This window comes from Lissotriton vulgaris, chromosome 7, assembly GCF_964263255.1.
Source record: "Lissotriton vulgaris chromosome 7, aLisVul1.2, whole genome shotgun sequence".
In the NCBI taxonomy this organism is placed as follows: Eukaryota; Metazoa; Chordata; class Amphibia; order Caudata; family Salamandridae; genus Lissotriton; species Lissotriton vulgaris.
The window spans coordinates 178,550,659-178,572,061 of record NC_141695.1 but is presented as its reverse complement, the minus strand read 5'-3'; the positions used below and the strand labels follow the sequence as shown (position 1 = coordinate 178,572,061).

Below are 21,403 nucleotides of genomic sequence, written 5' to 3'. Positions count from 1 at the left end.
CCTAAATGTCTTAGGGGGAGACCCTCCCAAAGCCTCTTTATAGTAGTCAGGCTCACTCACTGCACTTGTAGTGCACCGTATGGGGACTGGTCTGGAAACATTTGTGAGGGCTGCTTTGGGTTTCCTTTCTGGCCCTGGCAGGAGCAGGAGCAGGAGCCTCGTACTGTGAAATGAAACCAACCATTTAAAAGTTAGTCACAGAGATGCAGCACCAACCTTACCATTAAATTGTTTTGTTTTTTTGCAAATTCTTTCAATATAAAATAGTAAGGGGGTTACATATTAGCAACAGAAATGGCGGGGCGTGTCGTTAGCCTCCTTGGCTTAACCACACGCTCCGCCACTTCAGAAACGCAGGACAGCACCATATTTCCAAGAATATGGTACAGCCCTGCGTTTCCTCCTGTGCTGGTCCTACACTTAGTGTAGCGGCAATGCAGGCACGCTTGCAACATAGTGCAAGGGTGTCTGAGTGCAGGGGAAGATTGTTTATGTACAGGAAGGCCCCCCCTTCCTGCACATAAACAATCTTGTAATTCAGTTTTGTCACTTCTATGTGTGCTGCTTAATGCAGCACACATAGAAGTTACAAAATGCCATTTTTTAAAAGAATGTTTATGTGCAGGAAGGATCACCTGCCTGAACATACACAATCCAACTCGTTTTGCGTTTTCCATGTGTGCTGCCTTGTGCAGCACACATGGAAAAAGCAAAACGAGGAGAAATAAAGCATTTCTCCAGGTTTAGCCAAGGTAAGACCTGGTTTACCCTGGTCTTATTTTTGGTGCTGCCTCCTATTTATGATGCCCTTGTAAATAGGGGGCAGCATCAAAATCAATGGGTGTTGCAGTGGAATGCTCACCGCAACACCCACTGCCCACCCCTTTCACGCTAAGCATTGCGTGAAAGGGGGCCTTATTTACAAAGGAGTGTTAAGCCATGTTAAGTGGCTAAACAGTGCCTTGTAAAAAAGGCGAAACACCTATTGCCACGGTATTGTCACAAAAAGTGACGTTCCCATGGCAATAGGGGCTTGTATGGATGCCCCTAAAATCCTTAGTAATTTGAATATTTGTTTTGTGTGCACATGTGTGTTTATTTTTTTTCGAATTACTGTTTTAATGTTTGAAATTTAAATCATACGAATTGCTTGGGGGTCCCCGGCTTCCAGTGGTGACTCAAAGGGGGTCCTCAGGAGTCAAAAGTTTGGGAACCACTGGCTTAGAGGATAAGCTCTTAAACTGCCGCCGACGCCGTTTAGGGGCGTGGCTAACTTCTTCACAAAGTAAGTCGATGATAACCTCTAAACCGCCAGCCGTAGCACTAATTGCAGGCTGTCCTTATCATAAGATTATTTTAACACAGCTGGTGTGATTATCTGCTCACTGCCATATTAAACACTCGTGGCCACCTTCCAAATTACACTTGTCTGGCTGCTGTGATGGCCATGCTGCCAAGCCTCACCTGTGTGGGTCACTGGTGGGGCATCGTCATAGGTTTCTTGTGGTCCCATAGTGGGTCCCATTTATTTTGTGCAGATCCCTTGGTGACGCTCCTTCCACCTTTTGTTTTACTCAGCGGTCTCTTTGGATTTGCATACAAGTGTTTCCTCCTCCTATTTCACTCTGTGTGACTCCTGTGGTGCTTTTTTTCTCTGTTCCCACAGCTGGCTGACAATATCCTTTGTTGCATTCCCAATCGATCCTACCTGGATCAGCTTTGATCACCGCATTAACCACCCAGCATCTCAGACTCATGTTTCTCCTTAACACTTCAGAGGACGGTACTCTTTTTCATACAGCAACAGACGTAGGATCTCTCTTATCTCCTACATTTATTGAGGAAGGCATGCCTATTTTAACAAGCTCACTGAAGCTGTTGCAGATGCGCCTTGAAAGCTGCTGTTAGTGGGACATAGGCTATTCCATATAAAAAAAACTAGAAACGTCTTTATACATAATTTATTGCCGATACTGAAGTATGTAAGTCAAAAAATAATCATCCACATTCCTAAGCAGGCTTGTCATTTAGGGTGATTTGGTGGCACCTTTTCAATGAAATATGTTGAAATGAGTATGCCACTGTCCGTTTGAGCTCTTTAAATAAACGGTCATGCTCCAGTATAAAGAACTAAAGCGCAAAAAGTTATTCATTGCGAGTTTTCAACACAAGTGGTAACATTGAACATTTTATGCAACATGCAGATGGCACTTTCTTGATGTTTTGCCGCCTGCTTTCTTACATTTCATAGAAGCCCGGCAGTGATGCAGGGAAAGGTGGTCAGTGGGTGGTTGCACACCACTGCGTGTTTTTGCTGATTTATGATAAAAATGGGCTGAGCAGGTCCTGCGAGTACCAGGAAATGTGAGGGTGTACCACTACAAATTGGGCAATACCCAAAAAACTCCTACGTTATCCTATTCCAAATGTGCCTTGAGCATGTTAAATCACCCCTAAGGAACATTTTGTTTTTAAAGTTTTTGCATTTTCATCTTCGGTTTTTTGGGGTAAATTAAAAAAGAGAGATAACAGCAGACTCCAAGAAGGATCCTCTGCTCGCTAGTCGAGTTGCACACTATGCAGACTCTGTAAAAAGGAAGAGGAGAACATCGTCCACTTTTTATGTATTTGTCCTGGGCTCTAAAATGAAAGAAGATCTTTACTTAAATTAGCTTTTAATGTACGTGGAATAAGGACATGTAGGCATGCTCTGAAATGTTGTCTCCAATCGAATGATATAGGTATGAACGCTACCTTTGTAAGGTTCCTACTAATAGCGAAAACAAAATTAGGAGATTAAGTTTTAAACTGAAGTAGTTTAATGAAATCTAATGAATTTTATGGAGTAACGATATTTGATTGGTTTTATTCACTACAGTATATTTTATATATTTGCAATATTGTAAGATTTTAAATAATCAAACCATAAAGAAAAAATTGTGTCAAGTAGTCGGCAGCTCCCATCGCTGTGCAATATCCTTTGCCTAGCCATGTTAGACTTGCTGCATGAAGTACCATATGGGGGCTGGGGGCAAAAAAGGTCCCAAGGGACTCCTAGTGACAGCCTGTGGTACTGCACTCTCCCAACACTGCTTGTTTTAACGTTGGAACTGCCATTTCCACAGTTTGGGCCTCATTTATGAAAAGTGATGCATCGCTGTGAGAAAACAGCGATGCGCTACTTTTCATGCGCCCTCCTTGCGACACCAATGATGTGTCATATTTACAGGATGATGCATCATGTCGCAAGGAGTATTTCTGACGTATCTGTAGCATTGCTGGACTGTGTCACAAAAGTGACGTAACTCCAACAATAGGTCATTACACATGGGCAAATTCCATGTGAAATGTGCCTGCGTCAGTCTTAGGGCTGCCATGAGGCAGTCGTAAGATATTGACGCATTTGTGTCGTAGAAGTGGCGCAGTGGAATCGTATAAATTTCACTGCGTCATTTCTATGACGCTTTCTTGCGATGGAACGCCCCCCTGCATACATTATACCTGGCGCAGGTATAATGTGGAGCAGGGGTTTACAAAGTGATGCAGCGTTGGCGTAAAAGTTACGCTTTGGCTCATAAATAAGCCCCTTTGTTTTTAGTGTTGGGGAGTCCCTGAATGTCAATGCCAATAATGTGTTCTGCTAAACTGAAAAACTACTTACTAGAAAAATTAGCCTCAGGTTTTAGATTATCACAGAACTTTATTACCATCCAGGTATGAGATCACATTGCCAGTGTGGTTTTCTCTTCTAGCCAGGACGGGTACGTTGACAATTGTTGATGGTCTTATTGAATGCATATTGAGAGACATGGGGATTCCAGATCTCTCTTACTGACAATGTTTCTCGGACCTCCTCGAAGTAACACCCATGTGTGTGGACTTGTTGCCCGTTATCTTAGTTTCTCTCCAGGATAGATAATCTAGGCTACCTTTCTTGGCGCACCCAACTTGTGGCATAGTTTAAGGTAAAGACCCCACCTTGCCAACAATTCATTTTCAAGGCCAATTTCAAGCAGCATCTGAGCAGGGTCTGCAGTTCTAAGTAGCCTAAATTTTAACTTGTAAAATTTTGTCAGCAGATTGTCCAGGAGAGTCCGACCCAGTAGTATTTTGCTCCCGCAGGTGATAGCTGGGTAGCTAAAATGGCGAGCTTAACTATACATCTGTGAGGTGTTTAATGTCAGTGCTTCTCTTACAGCTCTACCAAAGAAGAAATTACCAATTTTGAAGCACCCAGGGTCAAAGAGTACGGCGTTGTGAAAAGTATTATTATGCTTCTATAATTTGTCGAATTTCCAAATTATGCATCAAGTGAATTACACAAAATTATACAAATGATCATTCTGCACAGTTTTGTAATGTTTTTCTTTTTCGCGGTTCACAAAGGAAATGCCTTGCAAAAGATTGGTATGTGCAGAAAATCTGTCAGACATTGTCTTCTCGAACCAGTCCCTTTGACAGTATCTCAAATTACTAAAGAACACGAGGCGCCCCTTGTGCTCAGTTTTGACTCAAGGTACCCAGAAGTGCATTTCGCAAAATGCATGCCTATTTCCACATATTAATCATGACATTTCATATCATTTTGTTTTACAGTGCATACTTTCTACCTTTAAAGATTGGGCTTCATCCACTAACAGATATGTTCATAAGAACACTCGGAACATGTTGCAGTTTGTCCCATTTGAATACTGATGTCCCTAAAGGACACTGTAAAGTCCAAAACAACGTAGAATTTTGAAGATAAAGGGTTTATTAGAAAGGAACACATGAGCAAGGTAGGATGCAGCCTACACAGGTATTCTTCCCCAGTAACTGTCTGGCTATCCAGCTGAAGAAAAATAATTCTAAAAGTAATGAAACAACCTGAAAGACAACTTTAGCTCATAAATAGGAGATTGCTTAGAACACTTTCAAATTCTTTGGGGCACTCATTGTAGATTGTGGGATTCACAATACATTTCTGGTGGTAGCTTACATTTTACTAATATGGAGACAATGACACAGGAACACAGGCATTGGTTTTGACATTGGGGCACTAGCATGTACATGGGGCAATGCACATTGCCAAGCCTTGCTGCCACAGTTAGAAATTCTGGAAGAAAGTGCACAATGAACCTCATGAGCCGGAGAACCTTGGAACCTGTCTCCTCCAGACCCAATGATATGACGAGACTTAGGAACCGAGATCATACTCTTGTTCCACCATCTGCCATCATCTAATTTTACAGCACCTTTATTGATTTTCCCAACAGTATTGAGATCAGAGAATTCCGACTCTCCCTTGGGAAGAATCCTAGAATATTTTACTCTCACCCGGTCACCAATGCATACTTTTAACTCTTTGGTCACAGATTGGATATATTTGTCTTGAGCTTCAACCCTTTTTTTGACTACCTTGACTACCTCCATTATTTTTTTCCTCAGGTAGTTTAAACTCTCTAATCCACTTCCTAAACATTTTGGAAGAGGGAATGCGTCAACTCAGCAAAATGAAAGAAGAAACAGCAGTGTCAGCATTGGCAGTGATGTGAATTGCCCACAGTGAATTCTTCAACTCTTTTTTTAAATTCAGACCACTCGGCTTGTACAGTTGTACATTGTCTCTTATCACCCTAATAAACCTTTCTACAAGGCCATTACTCCTGGGGTGATAAAGGGAAGCTCTAGAGTGTATTATGCCCATAAAACACCATAAAGTCTTTAAATTGTATAGAGGTAAACTGACAGCAGTTGTCTGAAGTATCTCATCAGGAATTCCTTCCCTAGCGAATAATAATTCTAGAAACTCAATGACACAATCGGCTCTGGGTGACTTAAGTCAGTGATGGAATCGCTGAAGGTTCGGTGGAGTCTGGTGGGTCTGTAGATGAGGGTGCCACAGAGGGTGGTGTTCTGGTTGGTATGGACTTGGTGGTCGAGAGTTTGTCCGTGTGGGTGGTGGGGCTTTTGTGTAAGATGACGATGCCTTCCCCGGGTAGGTTGATGCAAACCTTGTGAATGATCTTGTAGCCATCTGGAGTGGCAGTGCCGATGTCTGTGGCAGAGGTGGAGTTCAGTGGCGTAACGAAACCTGAGGGGGCCCCCCTGCAAAGTACATGGAGGGGGCCCCTCATTATCCGCGCCAGTCAAGAGCTCTCCAACCAGCGACCCGCCATATTGCAGGGGCTCACCCCAGCCATAAAAAAAGGATTCTGGTTCCTCCATTGGTCACATCCGCCCTTTTATCAGGTGATTTACATACATCAGTAAATTTTGCTGCGCCCTCCATCCAGCTAAGTTACATAACACTGCCTCCAGCCACCCACCAAACACATCCTTCTATGTAATGTTAATGATCCACCTTCAAGCGAAGCCTGCTCAGTTAACCACCTTCAAACACAGACCACTGCCTTCGTTCCTGCTACTAACGCATCCATCAACTCTACTCTCGCCCCTACGAAACCCGCAGTTATGCTTTTCCGCCTGCCTTTTCAAACCACCCCTCGGATGTCACTGCAAACCTGTGACTGCCGCCCACTGGTCCCCTGTCCACCACCGACAGAAAGACTGATGGCCGGTCCCCATGTAACCGCTGCCTACCAGTAAAGACAGAGCCTTTCAGCTGCTGCCCTCCCCCAATGCCACTGTGGTAGTTTAAAACATGTTAAACAATCTCTTCAACTGATCACCCCAAAACAGATCTTCCTGCTAGCCTCTACAGCATCAAACCCATTCCTGCTACTTTTCATCTTCTGAATGATGCACACAATAATATTAAATGTACAAAGGGTCCTATATTTGTTTCCTCACACCAACATTAATTTACACTATGTTCACCACTAAACCATACTTCCTGTCAGAGGCAAACCTGATCCCATGTGTAGCACCAGTCAGCAAGTACCCCAAGGACAAACACCAGAGAGAATGTGCGATTCATGTAATTAAACCTATAGTGACAACGTAGCATTTCCCCACACACTGTCAGCCCAGCGAAGTCTGCAACCGCATAGTAGCCATCAATACCAGCAACATCTAAAGCGCATTTCCACTTCCATTCAATGGCAGCTCCGGATAAATATACCTATGACTTCTGGGCGGCATCTACCACAGACCACAGCATTCTTTGTCTCCCTAAGACTAACCAAATGCTGTCGGTGAACGCTCCTTCTTTACTAATAACTAAGGGAGGATAACAAAATAAAATATAGTATTTTCTTATGCAAATAGCGTATCAAGCACTTGCTGCCCGCAGTCCTCACCAGATCCACATGTTTCAATATTCTGCTATCGCACCATCCAGTCAACCCTATTATTATCTGGACATGTTTTTATCCCTTTCATGAACTGAGAAAGGCAATACCTTGCACGAAAACAAGTCCCGTTAAAACCTTTGCTACTTATACAAGCACTTACTTGTTTTAGTAACTGTCATTTTAAAGCAAACAGGTAACTCATTCTCGGATTGGAATTACACAGCTTAGAAGTGTGGAAGTTAATACTGAGACGTAGGATGATTTTGTGCATGTCTGGCAGAGCTGCATGCGCACACAATGCAACAATGCAATTTAGCTTAACAAATTGTTCATAAATGTAACGGAAGGTAAAGAAACTGCCCATATTATTTTTACAACGAAAAATAGACAAGCGTCCACTTTAAACCCCATGACATAAAAGCCTTAGCATGCCCAGCATGTCCAAATCCAAGCCACCTAATTCAGTCCTGCCAAGTACCACGCATCTGGTATTAAACTAACACATTTCAGTGTGGTGATCCGCATCACCGCACTGGAATGCAAAATCACGCATAACAGGCATCGTGCCTCCTCGGGTAGCGCTGCTAATCAAAGCTGGTGTAGTATTTCCATGTGGCCACCGTCTTTTTTCTGGTGCTTTCCCTGTCTCCTACACATGATGCAGTAATTTTCGTTATGCAGTACAGCTGCCTGCGTGGTAGTCCTGTAATAAGTGTCCCTTTACTATGCCCGCAACATTTTGCCGTATTTCCATAGTGTGTCCATAAAGTTTGGTCTCTCGAGGATTTGTTGCAGGCGCGTGCGCCATGCCCCAGCAGCCCTACGATGTCAGCCGCTTTGAGTGCGACATCTGCAAGGACTGGTTCCTGACAGGAGCTAGGGGCTTGAGAAGGGCACCAGAGCTCTGGAGTGGGTGATGTTGTGACCCAGGATAACCTCCGCCTCCCTGCGGGAAGCGATTTGCAAAAACGGCAGCTCTGCATGGAGAAGCCGGGATCTAAGATTCCAACACAATGACACCACAGCGCTGAAGTGCCCAATTTAGCATCACACTGGACCGCCCACCGGCGTCATGCTGACTGACATGCATTGTCAGACCAGTGGGTGGTGCGGAGCACACAGCAGCACAAATGCACATGTTGGGTTTAGGTCAGAGAATCTTTCCGACCAGCCCAGTCATGCGCACTAGTGTTAGCTGTGGCTGGTGGCTGCGCATTAGGAGAGCGAGGTTTGATCAACGCTGCAACCCTCAGTCTCCTAATGGGCGGCAGGGCAGCGAGTATCCCTGCTAAGCCAATTCTGGTGCTGCTGGGGCAGCATCGGTATTGGCTGAGAGGGGTTGCCAGTGACGCAGCTGTACCTGTTGAAGAGCACCAACGCTGGACCCTGGTCAAGGAGCAGAGGCGGTGCGGTACCAGCAAGGTACGTTTTTATTTTAATTTTCAACTCCCCCAGCCTCCACCCCCGCAAGTATTGTGAACCACAACTGTGTTAATTCTTTTTTAAAGTTAAAAGATTTCAGAGTGTCCATACCAGCTCTTTTTCCAATAAAATATTTTTGTATTGATGTTTAAAAGGCCAAAATAAATGGATGGAATACTATTTAGATAATGTCCAATCCACTAGAATGTATTCAGGGCACGCTGTGCCAACTGTGATTCTGTGACTCATCTGGCAGATTCATCACACTGTTATTTATTTCATTTAGTCAGAGTTTTTATAGAGTTCAAACCTACATGCCAGGGCACCAGTGTGCGGCATAATTAGTACAGTCACAAAGGAACACTTCACGATTGGTTCCATCTTTAGGCACTAATAGTATTATTATTGTTCACTAACTCTGAATGGACCTTGGAAGGATGCAACGTTTAGTAGCCACTGCAAGATGTGAAACTGTAGTCTTCAGTTTTCACACAGATCTCTATAGTGGGTGCCATTAGTCCACAAAAGCATTTTACAGACATAGGCGAAAACTAATGATCAGCCGGCCTAAGAACTATGCTGAATTCAAATAGATGCAGGACATAGATTGAAGGTGAAAGTTCCTCATGGGTGAAATGGTTGCCAAATGGAAACGGTTGAGAAGTGATTCTTCATATGGTCTTTTTTAAAAGCTTATAGATTTGTTGTCGACCACACCTAGCCTTCGTGGCTGTGTTTATAGTGTTAGGGTCATTTATCCAAGCACAGCACCTCCTTTATCCCCCCCTCCCCCATCACTCCAAACAGTAACTCTCTCTGCTCTTCCCAGCAGTGAACTGTCCAATTGTGAAAATGTCCCTGTTACATACAGTACGTCACTGCCAGAAGCATACCGAAGGCCAATCACTTTTTTGATGTGTGATCCTTACAGTGCTCAAAATAAAAGGGTTTTGGTGATCGAAATACAATATATTGTTATCACTTGTGTTTAATGCAAAATGACTTTATTCCCCACCATGATAAAGTGACAACGTTTTTGTGGTACCCTTTCAACTTCAGCACATTCACGGATACACACAGACACTTATGAGCTTTGTAACTTGGTACAGATATTAACTAACTCAGAGGCACTATTTTTTACAAAGGTTCACTGTGTGCACAAAGCTGTATAGATGCTGATCATGTGCACAGTGCTGTACCAGAGTTGGCAGGGCGCACAGTGCCAGACAAGGGCAGTTAATATTTAGTAATGCACAGAGGTTCAATAAGAGGGGCCGCTCATCTGCATCTTGATTAACCGCCAATCGCGCTGTACCAGGAAGTGCTGATCCCATCCCACTCTGCCTCCACTCTCTCCAGTATGTACTCCTGCTCATCCCTACTCTCTACCGCTACACCCTCACTCATGCTCTCCACGCTTTCACTCACTCTCCACTGCTCCTTCACTTGCCTATAACTCCTCTTTTTTCTGACACATTTGTCCTATCTTCTCTCCATCTCTCTGCTTCTTCTCGCTGTCCATTCCCCTATCTCTCTGACTGGTCATTAGACCCGCCTGTCTCTCTCTCAACCAAGTCTTCCATACATCTTACGCATTTGCTTTCCCCCTCCTTCCTCACCCTTTTACAATGTCCCACTCTCCCAGATCTTTCTATTACATACTTCAACCTTTTTACACTACTCCCTCCTTCTTGCTCACCCCTCTCCTAATTACACTTGTGTTTCTCCCATCTTTATCTCCCCTTTATATTCCCCTCCTTCTAACACCTCCTCCTCCCTGTGCCTGCACCTTCTCTCGGCAGAATGCCCCCTTCACACACTATCCTTTCCTCCCATTTACTGTTCATTATCTCAAAAAGTTCTTGGGGTGGAACCCCCCTCATCCCAAATGTTCTCAGTTGGGCTTGTTTGTTTGCTCACTCGCGATATAACACTCATCCCGCAACTTTTACGCCCTCCCACTTTCAAAACTCACCAGCCGCCACTGTTCACACAACATATTTACACTTAACTGCAAAAGACCTATTTACCCTCCACAAAATGCAACTCTGTAACATGCTGCATAATTCCACTTCGCACAATTATACACCACACCATGCCACATAATTCCACACGTCACACAATTCCACAATTAAACCTCACACAATTCATCACACAACATAATTACACTCCACATAATACCACTCAGCAACACATAATGTACCTCCACATAATTATTCTCTACTCCATATTGCATAAATACATTCCACACAAATCCAGTCTATGCCACGTAGCAACATTCCACATAATTACACTGCACACCATGCCACATTATTTCACTACACAGATCTAATCTACACAACACAAATCCATAACTTACAATTGTATCCCAAACCATATATGACTTGCATATATGCAAATGCATATATTGCAAAACCATATATTGCAAATGTGTGTTTACCTTCTAATGGGTCCCAGCAGATCCTGTTCCTGGAGGGAGCTGCAATCCTTCTCCTGCGTCAGCTCTCCTCTCTGTGCTGCCTCCGGCTTTAACTGGGCCCCCACCCCCATCCTCTTTCCGAGCCTCCTGCGCTCTGACAGAAGAGAAACAATGTCACTTGAAACATTGTTTCGCTTCAGTCCTGGGTCAGAGCGTGCAGGCTGCTTTAGGCTGCTTAAAAGACAGAGCAAGGCTCTCTCTCACCTAGCGAGGGGCCCCCCTTCATTTAGTCCCCTTCCTGGGGGGGGGGTGGGGGTAGGAGGTTGGAAAGCTGTTCCCTGTGTGGCCCTGTTCAGCTCCTGAGAGCGAGGCCTCACAGTACAATCCGCAATAACATTGCAAGGATTTTTATGCTTTTAGCTCGGTGGAAAACAGGCTGCCTTCCACGAGCTGTTCTTTTTTTAAGCATTGGGGGCACGAGGGGCCCCCCTTGGATAGTGAAGCCTGGTGCCCCCCCCCCCCCGCACTGCGTGGGCTGCGGGGGCCTGTGTTACGCCCCTGGTGGAGTTAATCCAGGGTTCTGTGAGGAAGGCGATTTCAGAGTTGACAGAGTCAAGCAGGTTCCAGATCTCCACGGTGTGTTTGTGGAGGGAGCGTGTGTTGAGCAGGATGCAGTTTAGGTGGTTGAGTCTCATATTTGTCAGTCGAGCGATGGTTGGGGTGGTATGCGGTGGCAGGCAAAGGTGCAGCTGCAGTTCTGGAAGGGAAGAGTGCCCTGGGTGTCAGTTGGCAATGCCTGGCGGCAGGCGGTATGACATCTGGTGTTGAGGGCGTAATGGGTGCTGGCATCATGGCGAAGGAAGGTCCGAGACCCAGTGTCTGTGGTGCTGGATGCAGTCCAGTGTGGACAGGTGCAGACAGGCTTGTCTTTGACACACCTTAGGCATGTCCGCTGTGTTGCTGCGCCATAGCTGCCATCAGTTCCGGTGACAGGAAGGGCTTGAAAGCTGGAAGGCAGGAAAGTGGGAAGCAGTGCTAGAGGGGGACGCAGCCATGGGGCACAAACAGTGGCAAAGGACACAGAGGGAAAAATGTGCAAAAAAGGCAAGAGAGAAGAAAAGTGCAAAAGTGAAAAAGCAAAGGAAGGAAGGAAAGAAAAAGAAGGCAGAAGGCAGAGAGACAGAGGGCAGAGCAGAGAAGTGGCACAGTGGACCCCCAGGGATGCGGCCAATTCCGTTGGATGCCTGTGGGTTAAGGAGAGCCTCAAACTCAGACCAGCATGGGTCAGAGGCTCCAGGTACTTAGGCGGAGCTGAGCGGGTATGGTGGCAGTTCACTGACAAGGTAAGTGAAAATGCTCCTTTCACCGTGCAGTGACCTCCGTAAGTTGAGTGAGGGGGAGGGTTGGGCAGCTGGGAGGTGGGAAATTGGGAAGCAGCGCCGAAGGGGGGTGGTGCCGTAGGGGACGAGAAGGGACAAGGAGGCAAATAGGTACAAATAGAGGAAAAAGTGAGAAAAGTAAAAAATTTATAAAAGCAAAGAAAAAAATGAAAGGAAGGAAGGGAAAAAAAGGCAGAAGACAGAGGGCAGAGAAGGGAAGCTCCCCACTGGACCACAAGGGATGAAGGGCAGGCAGGTGCTTGAGGGTAGAAGAAGGCCTCAAACTCAGAAAAGCAAGGGTCAGGAGCAGCAGCTACCGAGGCAGAGCTGTGCGGGAAGGAAAGCAGTTCACTGACAAGGTTTCTAGTTAAAAAGGGTTGAGCTAGGGTTTAATTTAATGAGACCCTAACCAAGGCTTTTAGTGGGCTTGTGGCATTATTACGAGTGGTAAGTCTGCACTTATAACTGCTAATAATCCACTTTCCAGCATCATGGAACTGCTTTTTTCAGTTTGTATTGCCACAATATGTTCAAAACACCATAAGAAATCATATCTTGGTTAGTGCTCTTTACTTTTAAACAACCTACATCCCCAATTCCCACCTTTTGCCTTCCCTCCTCCTTCTCCTCCACAGTGCACCATACAGCTCTTGGTAGTCATGGTGATTCACTTGATGTCCTCTCCCATCCATGCAGTAAAGATTCAGAATATTACGTGAATCTGCTACATTATGCTATAGTGGGTTTATGATACCTTTACATTAAGTTTTTAGTGTTTGGCAAATGGAATAAAAAATATTATAAACTACTTCTGCACAATGAAATTGCATAAATTGTCCTGCTTTTATTGTTACAGATCCTCCCAGGACCCCACAAATAAGTGATGAAGATGTCATGACTCCAGGTAATAATGAAAATGTTGTGTTCTGATCAATGTACTAAATATTAATCGCCTGCCTACAATTTAGCTTTGGAACACACAATCTCTCACTGTCTCCTTCTGTGAGGTGCTACATCCACATTCCAACATTCATTTGTGTTCTGTCTTTGAAATTTAGGTTGCAAGAAATTCTCAAGTCACGCCCCCAATGATGTAGATGCCACTGATTGTGACTATATCGGGTCAGACTAACCTTAAATGCCTAAAACATGTCTGAAAAAATTGTCAAATACAGATAGTAGAGTCCGATTAGACTTGTTAGTAAGAATGTGTACCATAAACGCTTGCGCCATCTATCTAACGTATTGTATTGAGGCTTCTACTCATAACAAGGCTGGTTGAAACTCGGCAGTGGGGCAGTCGGCAGGATAATTGGAAAACCAATATAAAAGCAATGACTAGATTATCATCGACCCTTGTGTCACATGCTGAAGAAAGCATAGCCCATTTTGACATACATCATTTTGCTTTGTCCTTCTTAGGCAGGTGGAAAATTCTAAAATTTTCTTCTGACATTTTACACCTGCTCTTGGAAATATTTTCCAACTTCTGTGGCATTGACGATGAATCTCAAGGACTACTCCAAGAAGTCTACAGCCAGATGCAGTGTAACATTGTTTTTCTGTCTAACATGGCATGCAGAACATGTCTGATCCATATATATCTGTGTTGAATATTAAGATCCTACCAGGAGCAGGCTGAAGTTCTGAGTTTGCTTATGTTGACAACTGTAGGTGTTGGAAAGTGGGTTATTGGTAGAGGTAGGTATGCACCTTTCACATGTAATAAGGCCATCATCATGACATAGGATACGGTAAAGGTCTCAGAAAATTAGCCCCTTGCTCAATCCTTGGTAGCTGACAACAGGCTGTCAGACCTAACTTAGGAGATAGGAGTGTAAAGTATTTAATAACACCAATACATCAAATTAGTAAGACATAACACACAATACAGATACCACACCAATTTATAAAAAATAGTAAATATTTTTATAAACAAATAAACACCATAACGACAACCATGCAATGTAGGGAATGGAAGATGTACATTTTGAAAGATTAACCACTTTATAGTGCTTAAACCATGTTGAGTCATTCTTGGACGTCTGGTTGTGCTTGACCGGGACTAAGTTAAAATTGAGCATTGGAATCCTTGTCGGATACACTAAGCAGGATGCCTAAATCAAAGTTTTACCTTCACACTTCGGTGGGGGTACACCGGCTTGACTTTCTACCAGGCCCAGGTCAAATCCTGGAAGTCTGGTGCTACAGTGCTTTCAGTGGAATGAACCTGAAATCCAGGTCTGGTTGCGGTTGAAGATAGTCAGCTTGAGTATCGCCGTCGGGCCGGTCACCTCAAGAAAGCTTTTTCACGAAACCTGTCTAAAGTTCAACAAACTTCAGAAGGTGAATCCTGAAGGTCTCCATGTAGGTTCAACGTGTCTAAATCACTCATTTAATGGTATGGAATCTCATAGATGGTCTTTGGTATGTCTGGCCTAAAATCCCCACAATGCACCTGGCCAAATCCTTGGGGATGGGGACTTTTGGTGAAGTAGATACAGGTAATTTCTGTTAACTTGTAGCTTGCAGGGAGTCCACTCCTTGATCCTTCTTCAAGCAAGGCACAGCTCCCAGGGCTGTTTTACCTGATTGTGCAGCAGGCACAGTCATTCAGATTGCAGGCCATTGGGTGCAGATCCAAATTCCAGCAGGGCAGTCCTTCTTCTCCTTGTAGTTTCAGGCAGCAGATCTGAGAAACTATGCCGCTCTCACACATGTATTCAGTGTACTAAGGTGACAAGCAGGGGGCAACTCTTTCCACTGAGCTGCTGAGTGCAACCCAAAAGTATGACAACTTGCTCCAAAGTGTGGCATCTTCTTGTTCCACAAACCACTACACTTCCAAAACCCAACGTGGATGATTTCTGTCCAGAGGAGTATGAAATGGCTAAACCAACCCACAGTTTTGCGTGTTTCCTTTAGCTCTCCTCTCCATGACCTCTGTAAAATACAAAAATGCTTCTTTTGTAAAGATGATTTTTATATTGTGTGTTTGAAAATACCACTTTTTGAATGTGTGTATGTTCTTGCTTAGCCCTCCTGTCTGCTTCTGCTGGTTTGTGGATTGACGGTCTGGCGTTGGAGACACAGGGGCTAGGGATGTGCATTCTCTCAGACAGACAATTGGGTTGAGGGGGGTTGATGTGTGTCCTGTCTTTCCTGTATGAGTCAGGGTTGGGCTAAATAGACCTGGGTTACATTCTGAGTAGTGGGAGGATTTTTCACTACTGCCTGAATTGGCCTGGTCCGTATTTAGAGTGATTGGAGGAGATTTCCCTTGCACCTGAATAGTCCCTGTCTGCCTTGGGCAATGCTGTCTCCACCTCCTGCCGGGCAGCTGGAACAGAGAGGACCAGCACTGGTTTGGTCTGAGCACAGAAACTCACTGCCCAAAAGCACAAAGAGAAACTGAGTATAAATATTGGGGCCCAGATCCCAGAACTTTTGATTACTGATGAACTAAGGAACCTGCCATGAAGAAGGGCTGGAAAAGCTGTAAGGAGGAACTTCCGCTTTGCTGCATGCTCTTCTGTGTTGGCCTGCTGCTTGCTGCTTCTGTCTTAGGCAGGTAATGGACTGGATTTTACTTTCATCATCCTACTGTTAGAGTTTTCTCCAAGGGCTTGAAGTAGAGCTTGTCTCCTGTTCTGAAGTCTCATGAACCGCAAAGACTTAACCGACCTCTGGGTACAACTTCTGGTGCCATGGTTTCAGTTGCCACAGAGGGGGTAAAGCAACCGGCTCAGTCCCGAAGGCACCGCAGAGGGCACCACCGCAGAGGGCACCGCCGCATCTAGCACCACAACCCTGGTCTCACAGACGATGACCGTGACCTGTGGGCACCGCACTCCGCACCCTGCACTGGCTCGCTTCAATTCGCTGCCCTGGTCTCACTGACGCCGTCCCTGCCCGCTGACTTCGACACCCGTGACCGCAACGAAAAGCTACTGTTTACAAGTCTGCTGACACCTCGACAGACGTGGTCAGACTGATCTGTTGGATACTGTTGTTTTCAGCACTGCAGTAACACTGGACGGAACTACTGACATCAATGAACTGCATTTTTAAGGTTATTCGTGCAGTGTGCATATTTTTAAGTACTGCTGTTGGATTCTTATAGTTTTGGTCTTGTTTTGACTATATAAAGTATGCGATATTTGTCTAAACTGGTGTGGTGTCCTTTGGTACTTTTTTCACTGTATTACTATTGGCTTTGTGCAAATGCTTTACACAAAGCCTCTGAGATAAGCCTGACTGCTCATGCCAAGCTACCAATGAGTTGAACAGGGGTTATTTCAGTAGTGTATCCCCTTAATCCTGACTAGAAGGGAGGGTCCCTACTTGGACAAAGGGGCAATGCAATGCCAATTGCGAGAATTTACTTTTAAAGTCAATGTGCAAGGCAGGACTGCCTTTAAAGGGACAGTAGGCGCACAGCAGCGCACACGTGCAAGTGCAGGAAATCTGCTGGGCCGCTAAACGTGCCCGTCCCATTATATACTTGGGACTTAGCAATAGATTGCACCACCTGGCCCTACTATCTACTAGGGACTTATAGGATCTGTCATTGCCAATTGTAAGTGTACCCTTTTACATGTACCTTTTTAAACATGGGACTGACCCTGGTTAGCAGAGTCCAGGGTAAAGTCAGAGTCAGTTACTACCAGTATCATTCAGGCATAAGGATTACTTTCTAACAGTGAATGACAGGACTCAAAATAAATCCCACCAGCCATTTTAAGATTCACAAACCTTCAGAATACAATAGGATGAGAGGAGATTCACTATGTTTTGATTCTGGAGTGTGGGTACATCCTCTGACTGCATGCCCATCCTCCTGTTCCCGGCCTCAGCTTTCAGATGAAGAAAGCATGAATGCCCGATGCTACCAGGAGGCTGCTGGTGCTGCTAGTATCCCATTCACATTGGTAGTTTGGGAGCCTTCTGTTATGTTATGTTATGTTAGATAGGTATTTTATAGCGCACGGCTACTCCGAGGAGTGTCCCGGCGCTTTGAACTACATGACCTAAGAGAGGACAAACAAACATAACAGTGAAGAAGAGGGGCAAAGGCAGAATATTCAGAACAGAACAGGAGATCCCTAGCTAGTAAAGAGCCAAGTCTTTAGGCCCTACCTGAACGCAAGCAGATTAGATGTAGAGCGCAGGGTCAAAGGTAGAGAGTTCTACAGCTGCGGAGCTAACAGCCTGAACGAACGTCCACCAATGCGGGCCTTTTTTATTCGAGGCACCACAGCTAGAAAGAGGGACTCAGATCTCAAGGATCGTGCCGGGTGGTAGAAAGCCAGCCTCCTTTGTAGATATTGAGCTCCAGAGGCATGCAAGGCTTTGTGGGCCAATGTCATAGCCTTGAACACTATCCGTTTCCGGATGGGGAGCCAATGTAAAGTTTGCAAAAGACTAGAGGCACTGGCCCGCCTGTGGAGGCCAAAGATGGCTCGCGCAGCAGCGTTCTGGGCCACCTGGAGGCGTTGTAAAAGGTACTCCGGCAAACCCAGATAAAGGATGTTAGCGTAATCCAATCTGGATCCAATTAGGACCTGAACTGTCGTTCTCCTATGTTCCTCAGAGAGTAATGGGAAGAATTTCTGAAGCATCCTAAGACATGTTCCTGTGAGAGCCTGAACCTGAGATTTGAGCGTCAGCCCATTATCGATTTTAATTCCCAGGTTCTTAGCTGACTGAGATGAATGAGCTGGAGGGAACATGTCGGCAGGCCACCACCCACGCCAATCCGGATCAGATGGACATCCGAAGAAGAGTATCTCAAATTTATCTGAGTTGCACTTTAGGCTGTTTAGCTGGAACCAATTAAAAACAGCCCCAAGGCACTCACGGATACTTTCACCATCAAATACTTCTCCCTTCCGGCAGGTGAAGAGAAGCTGGGTGTCATCGGCGTAGGATGCGATCTGGGCCCCAAAAGACTCCACCAGTGTCGCCAAAGGGGTCATAAAGATGTTAAATAGAGTCGGCTCAGCACGGAGCCCTGGGGAACTCCGACTCCCAAAGGCGACATCTCGGCGGAGCCGGGGGAGGCCCAGACCGTTTGTCGGCAGTCGGCTAGAAAAGAGCGAAACCAGCTGAACACCGTCCCCCTCAGACCGATTTCATGGAGTCTTACGAGGAGACACTAGTGGGGGATGGTGTCAAAGGCCGCCGACAAATCCAGCATGACCAGCATAACCCTGCCTCCTGCATCCAGCGTCTCCTTAACGGCCTCCGACACCTCCAATAGCGCTGTCTCGGTGCTTAAATTGGGGCGGAAGCCGGATTGAGAGGCATGTAATAAATCGTGGGATTCCAAAAAATTGGAGAGCACACCATGTACATGCTTCTCCAGGATTTTAGTCAATGCCGGAAGAAGCGAGATGGGCCTGTAGTTGGCAGGGACTTCTGGGGCAAGGCTCGGTTTCTTGAGAAGGGGGATGACCATAGCCTGCTTCCATGTCTGCGGGATTGCCCCTGACTAAGGGAGAGGTTCAAAATGGGGTTGGCTAAAGTGTTAACGGTAGCTGCCATTTTAGCTAGAAATTTAGCCGGACAGGGATCACGGGGTGAGCCAGATTTGAGATTCGTCATAAGTGTCAGCGACGAAGATATCGAGAGTGGCGGGAAAGCAGCCAAGACTGGGCGTAGAGAAATAGGGTGAACTGGCTCCTCCGGAAGGTTCATAAAACTAACCGTCGGCCTAATCGGGAAAGAATCCTGTATCAGTCTAATTTTGGTAGTAAAGAAATTGGCCAGGGTGGCAGCCCATGTCTCAGACGGAACATCCTGAACTGAGTTAGGGCTCAAAGTTGTAAATTCCCTGACAATTGAGAAAACCTCCTTACAGGAGTTTGCTGCTTCCTCGATTCTCCTAGCGAAGTAGCGTTTTTTTTCCTGAAAAACATCCCGATGGTAGGTTTTGATCATTGACCTATAGGTAAGCCTTGCTTCGGCACCGCCACGCCCGTTCGGCAACTTTACACTGCCTACGGGAGTGCGCCAGCACTTCGGTGAACCACGGTGCCGAGACCTGTTTCAAGGTGGTTCGAGGGGGAGTCACAGGGGCAAGCTCGTTCAACCTATCTACGAGCCATGTCTGCAAGGTTTCGAGATCATTATCCAAATCACCGGTATAGGCAACAGGATGGTCCTGAAGAGCCTGGGCCAACATCTCCGGGGTCACCCGATGATATGCCCTAAAGGCAGTTCCCTGATGTCTAATGGCAGTGACTGCTGGTTTTTTTACGCCTAGTATGTAGAAATAGGCTAGTCGATGGTCGGACCATAAAACCGGCAGCAGTGCTGTCACCTCAACCGGGGATGTAGAGGAAACCTGATCTAATGTGTGGCCTTTATCGTGAGTTGGTCCAGAAAGATAGGGGAGCAGGCCCAGAGAGGTCGTGATATCGATCATTTTAGAGGTGTCCGGGTCAGAGCTATCTTCCATATGGAAATTAAAATCTCCGGCTAGTAAAACAATGATCTGCTCTTAAAGCCAATGTTGAAATTAATGACTGAAGTTCCTCAAAAAAGGACCCTGCCGGACCTGGAGGCCTATAGACTAAAAGCCCCTTGAGGGATTGTTGGGGTGACAGGGATAGGGAGAAAGCGAGGGATTCGGCGCCCGTGATGACCTCCGTGTGGATGATAGAACACGTAAAAGCTTTTTGTACCACGAGAGCCACCCCCCCCCCTCTACCCTTCCCTCTGTCTTGCCTGTAAATGTTGTAATCAGGGGGGATCGCGGTGACAATGTCGGGGTGTGATGACTCACTCAGCCATGTCTCTGTCAACATCAGGCAAGCAGGTTTTTCAGTGGCCAGGAGATCGAAGATTTCCTGGGCGTGTCTGTGGACTGATCTGGTGTTAAGAAGTAAGCAGAGATGCTTAACGTTTCCCTCCTCCCTACTGGATATGGGAGGCGGGACACTGGCGAGATGCCAACTACAGCCCGGGCATTTATGCTTGCCCTTAAAACGGCCGGGGAATACCGTATGACAGGCGTTAGAAGGTTTTTGAAAAGCTCGGAGCTCCAGGGACGAATAACATATCATAGTGGCACAGAGGTACGAGTAAGTGGGGAAGATAACAGTCTGCCACGCCGTACGCCTCAGGGACGCTGACGGGTGCAGACGGACACGACTCTGGCGCGACTCCGGCGCCGGTCTGGCGCGTCCGCTACGCAGAGGAGAGTGCGTGCTTTTTATAGCGCTGCTAGAGCGCGTGGGCGGCGAGGCCTACACCCAATATGGCCGCCAAAGTCAGATCCCGGTCCTCGGCGTCAATGCTCGGCCGAGGGCGGTCTGAATATCAAGAAAGGATGAGGGAGCAGCGAAGCGCCTGGGAGCGCTGGGAAGTCTCTGTACTCTAAACTAAGACGCTTATTAATCAAGCGCAAAGCAAAAACGGCACAATATTAAAAGTCAAAGCACACAAGTTAAAAGTTCAAGGAAAGAGAGGAGACCTCCTGGCTTCCGCCTCAGGAGGGAAAAGGTCGTAGCAATTGGTAATCCCTAAGCAAAGCTTCTATTTCCTTTTTATAGCGGTGGTAGAGCGCGTGGACGGCGAGGCCTACACCCAATATGGCCGCCAAAGTTAGATCCCAGCCCTCGGTGTCAATGCTTGGCCGAGGGCGGTCTGAATATCAAGAAAGGGTGAGGGAGCAGCGAAGCGCCTGGGAGCACTGGGAAGTCTCTGTACTCTAAACTAAGACGTTTATTAATCAAGCGCAAAGCAAAAACGGCACAATATTAAAAGTCAAAGCACACAAGTTAAAAGTTCTAGGAAAGAGAGGAGATCTCCCGGCTTCCGCCTCAGGAGGGAAAAGGTCGTAGCAATTGGTAATCCCTAAGCAAAGCTTCTATTTCCTTTTTATAGCGCTGCTAGAGCACGTGGACGGCGAGGCCTACACCCAATATGGCTGCCAAAGTCAG

At 46.0% G+C, this 21,403-nt stretch overlaps 1 protein-coding gene across 2 annotated transcripts in view; it reads left to right on the top strand.

Annotated features, from left to right (window-relative positions):
- Positions 1-21,403, top strand: part of LOC147701133 (sialic acid-binding Ig-like lectin 13) — a 559,755-nt gene that overhangs the window by 489,975 nt on the left and 48,377 nt on the right. For both annotated transcript variants that reach the window (XM_086929903.1, XM_086929904.1), the window contains exon 5: positions 13,312-13,359. In XM_086929903.1, the coding sequence (XP_086786029.1) occupies positions 13,312-13,359 (48 nt within the window). The remainder of the gene's footprint in view (positions 1-13,311; positions 13,360-21,403) is intronic.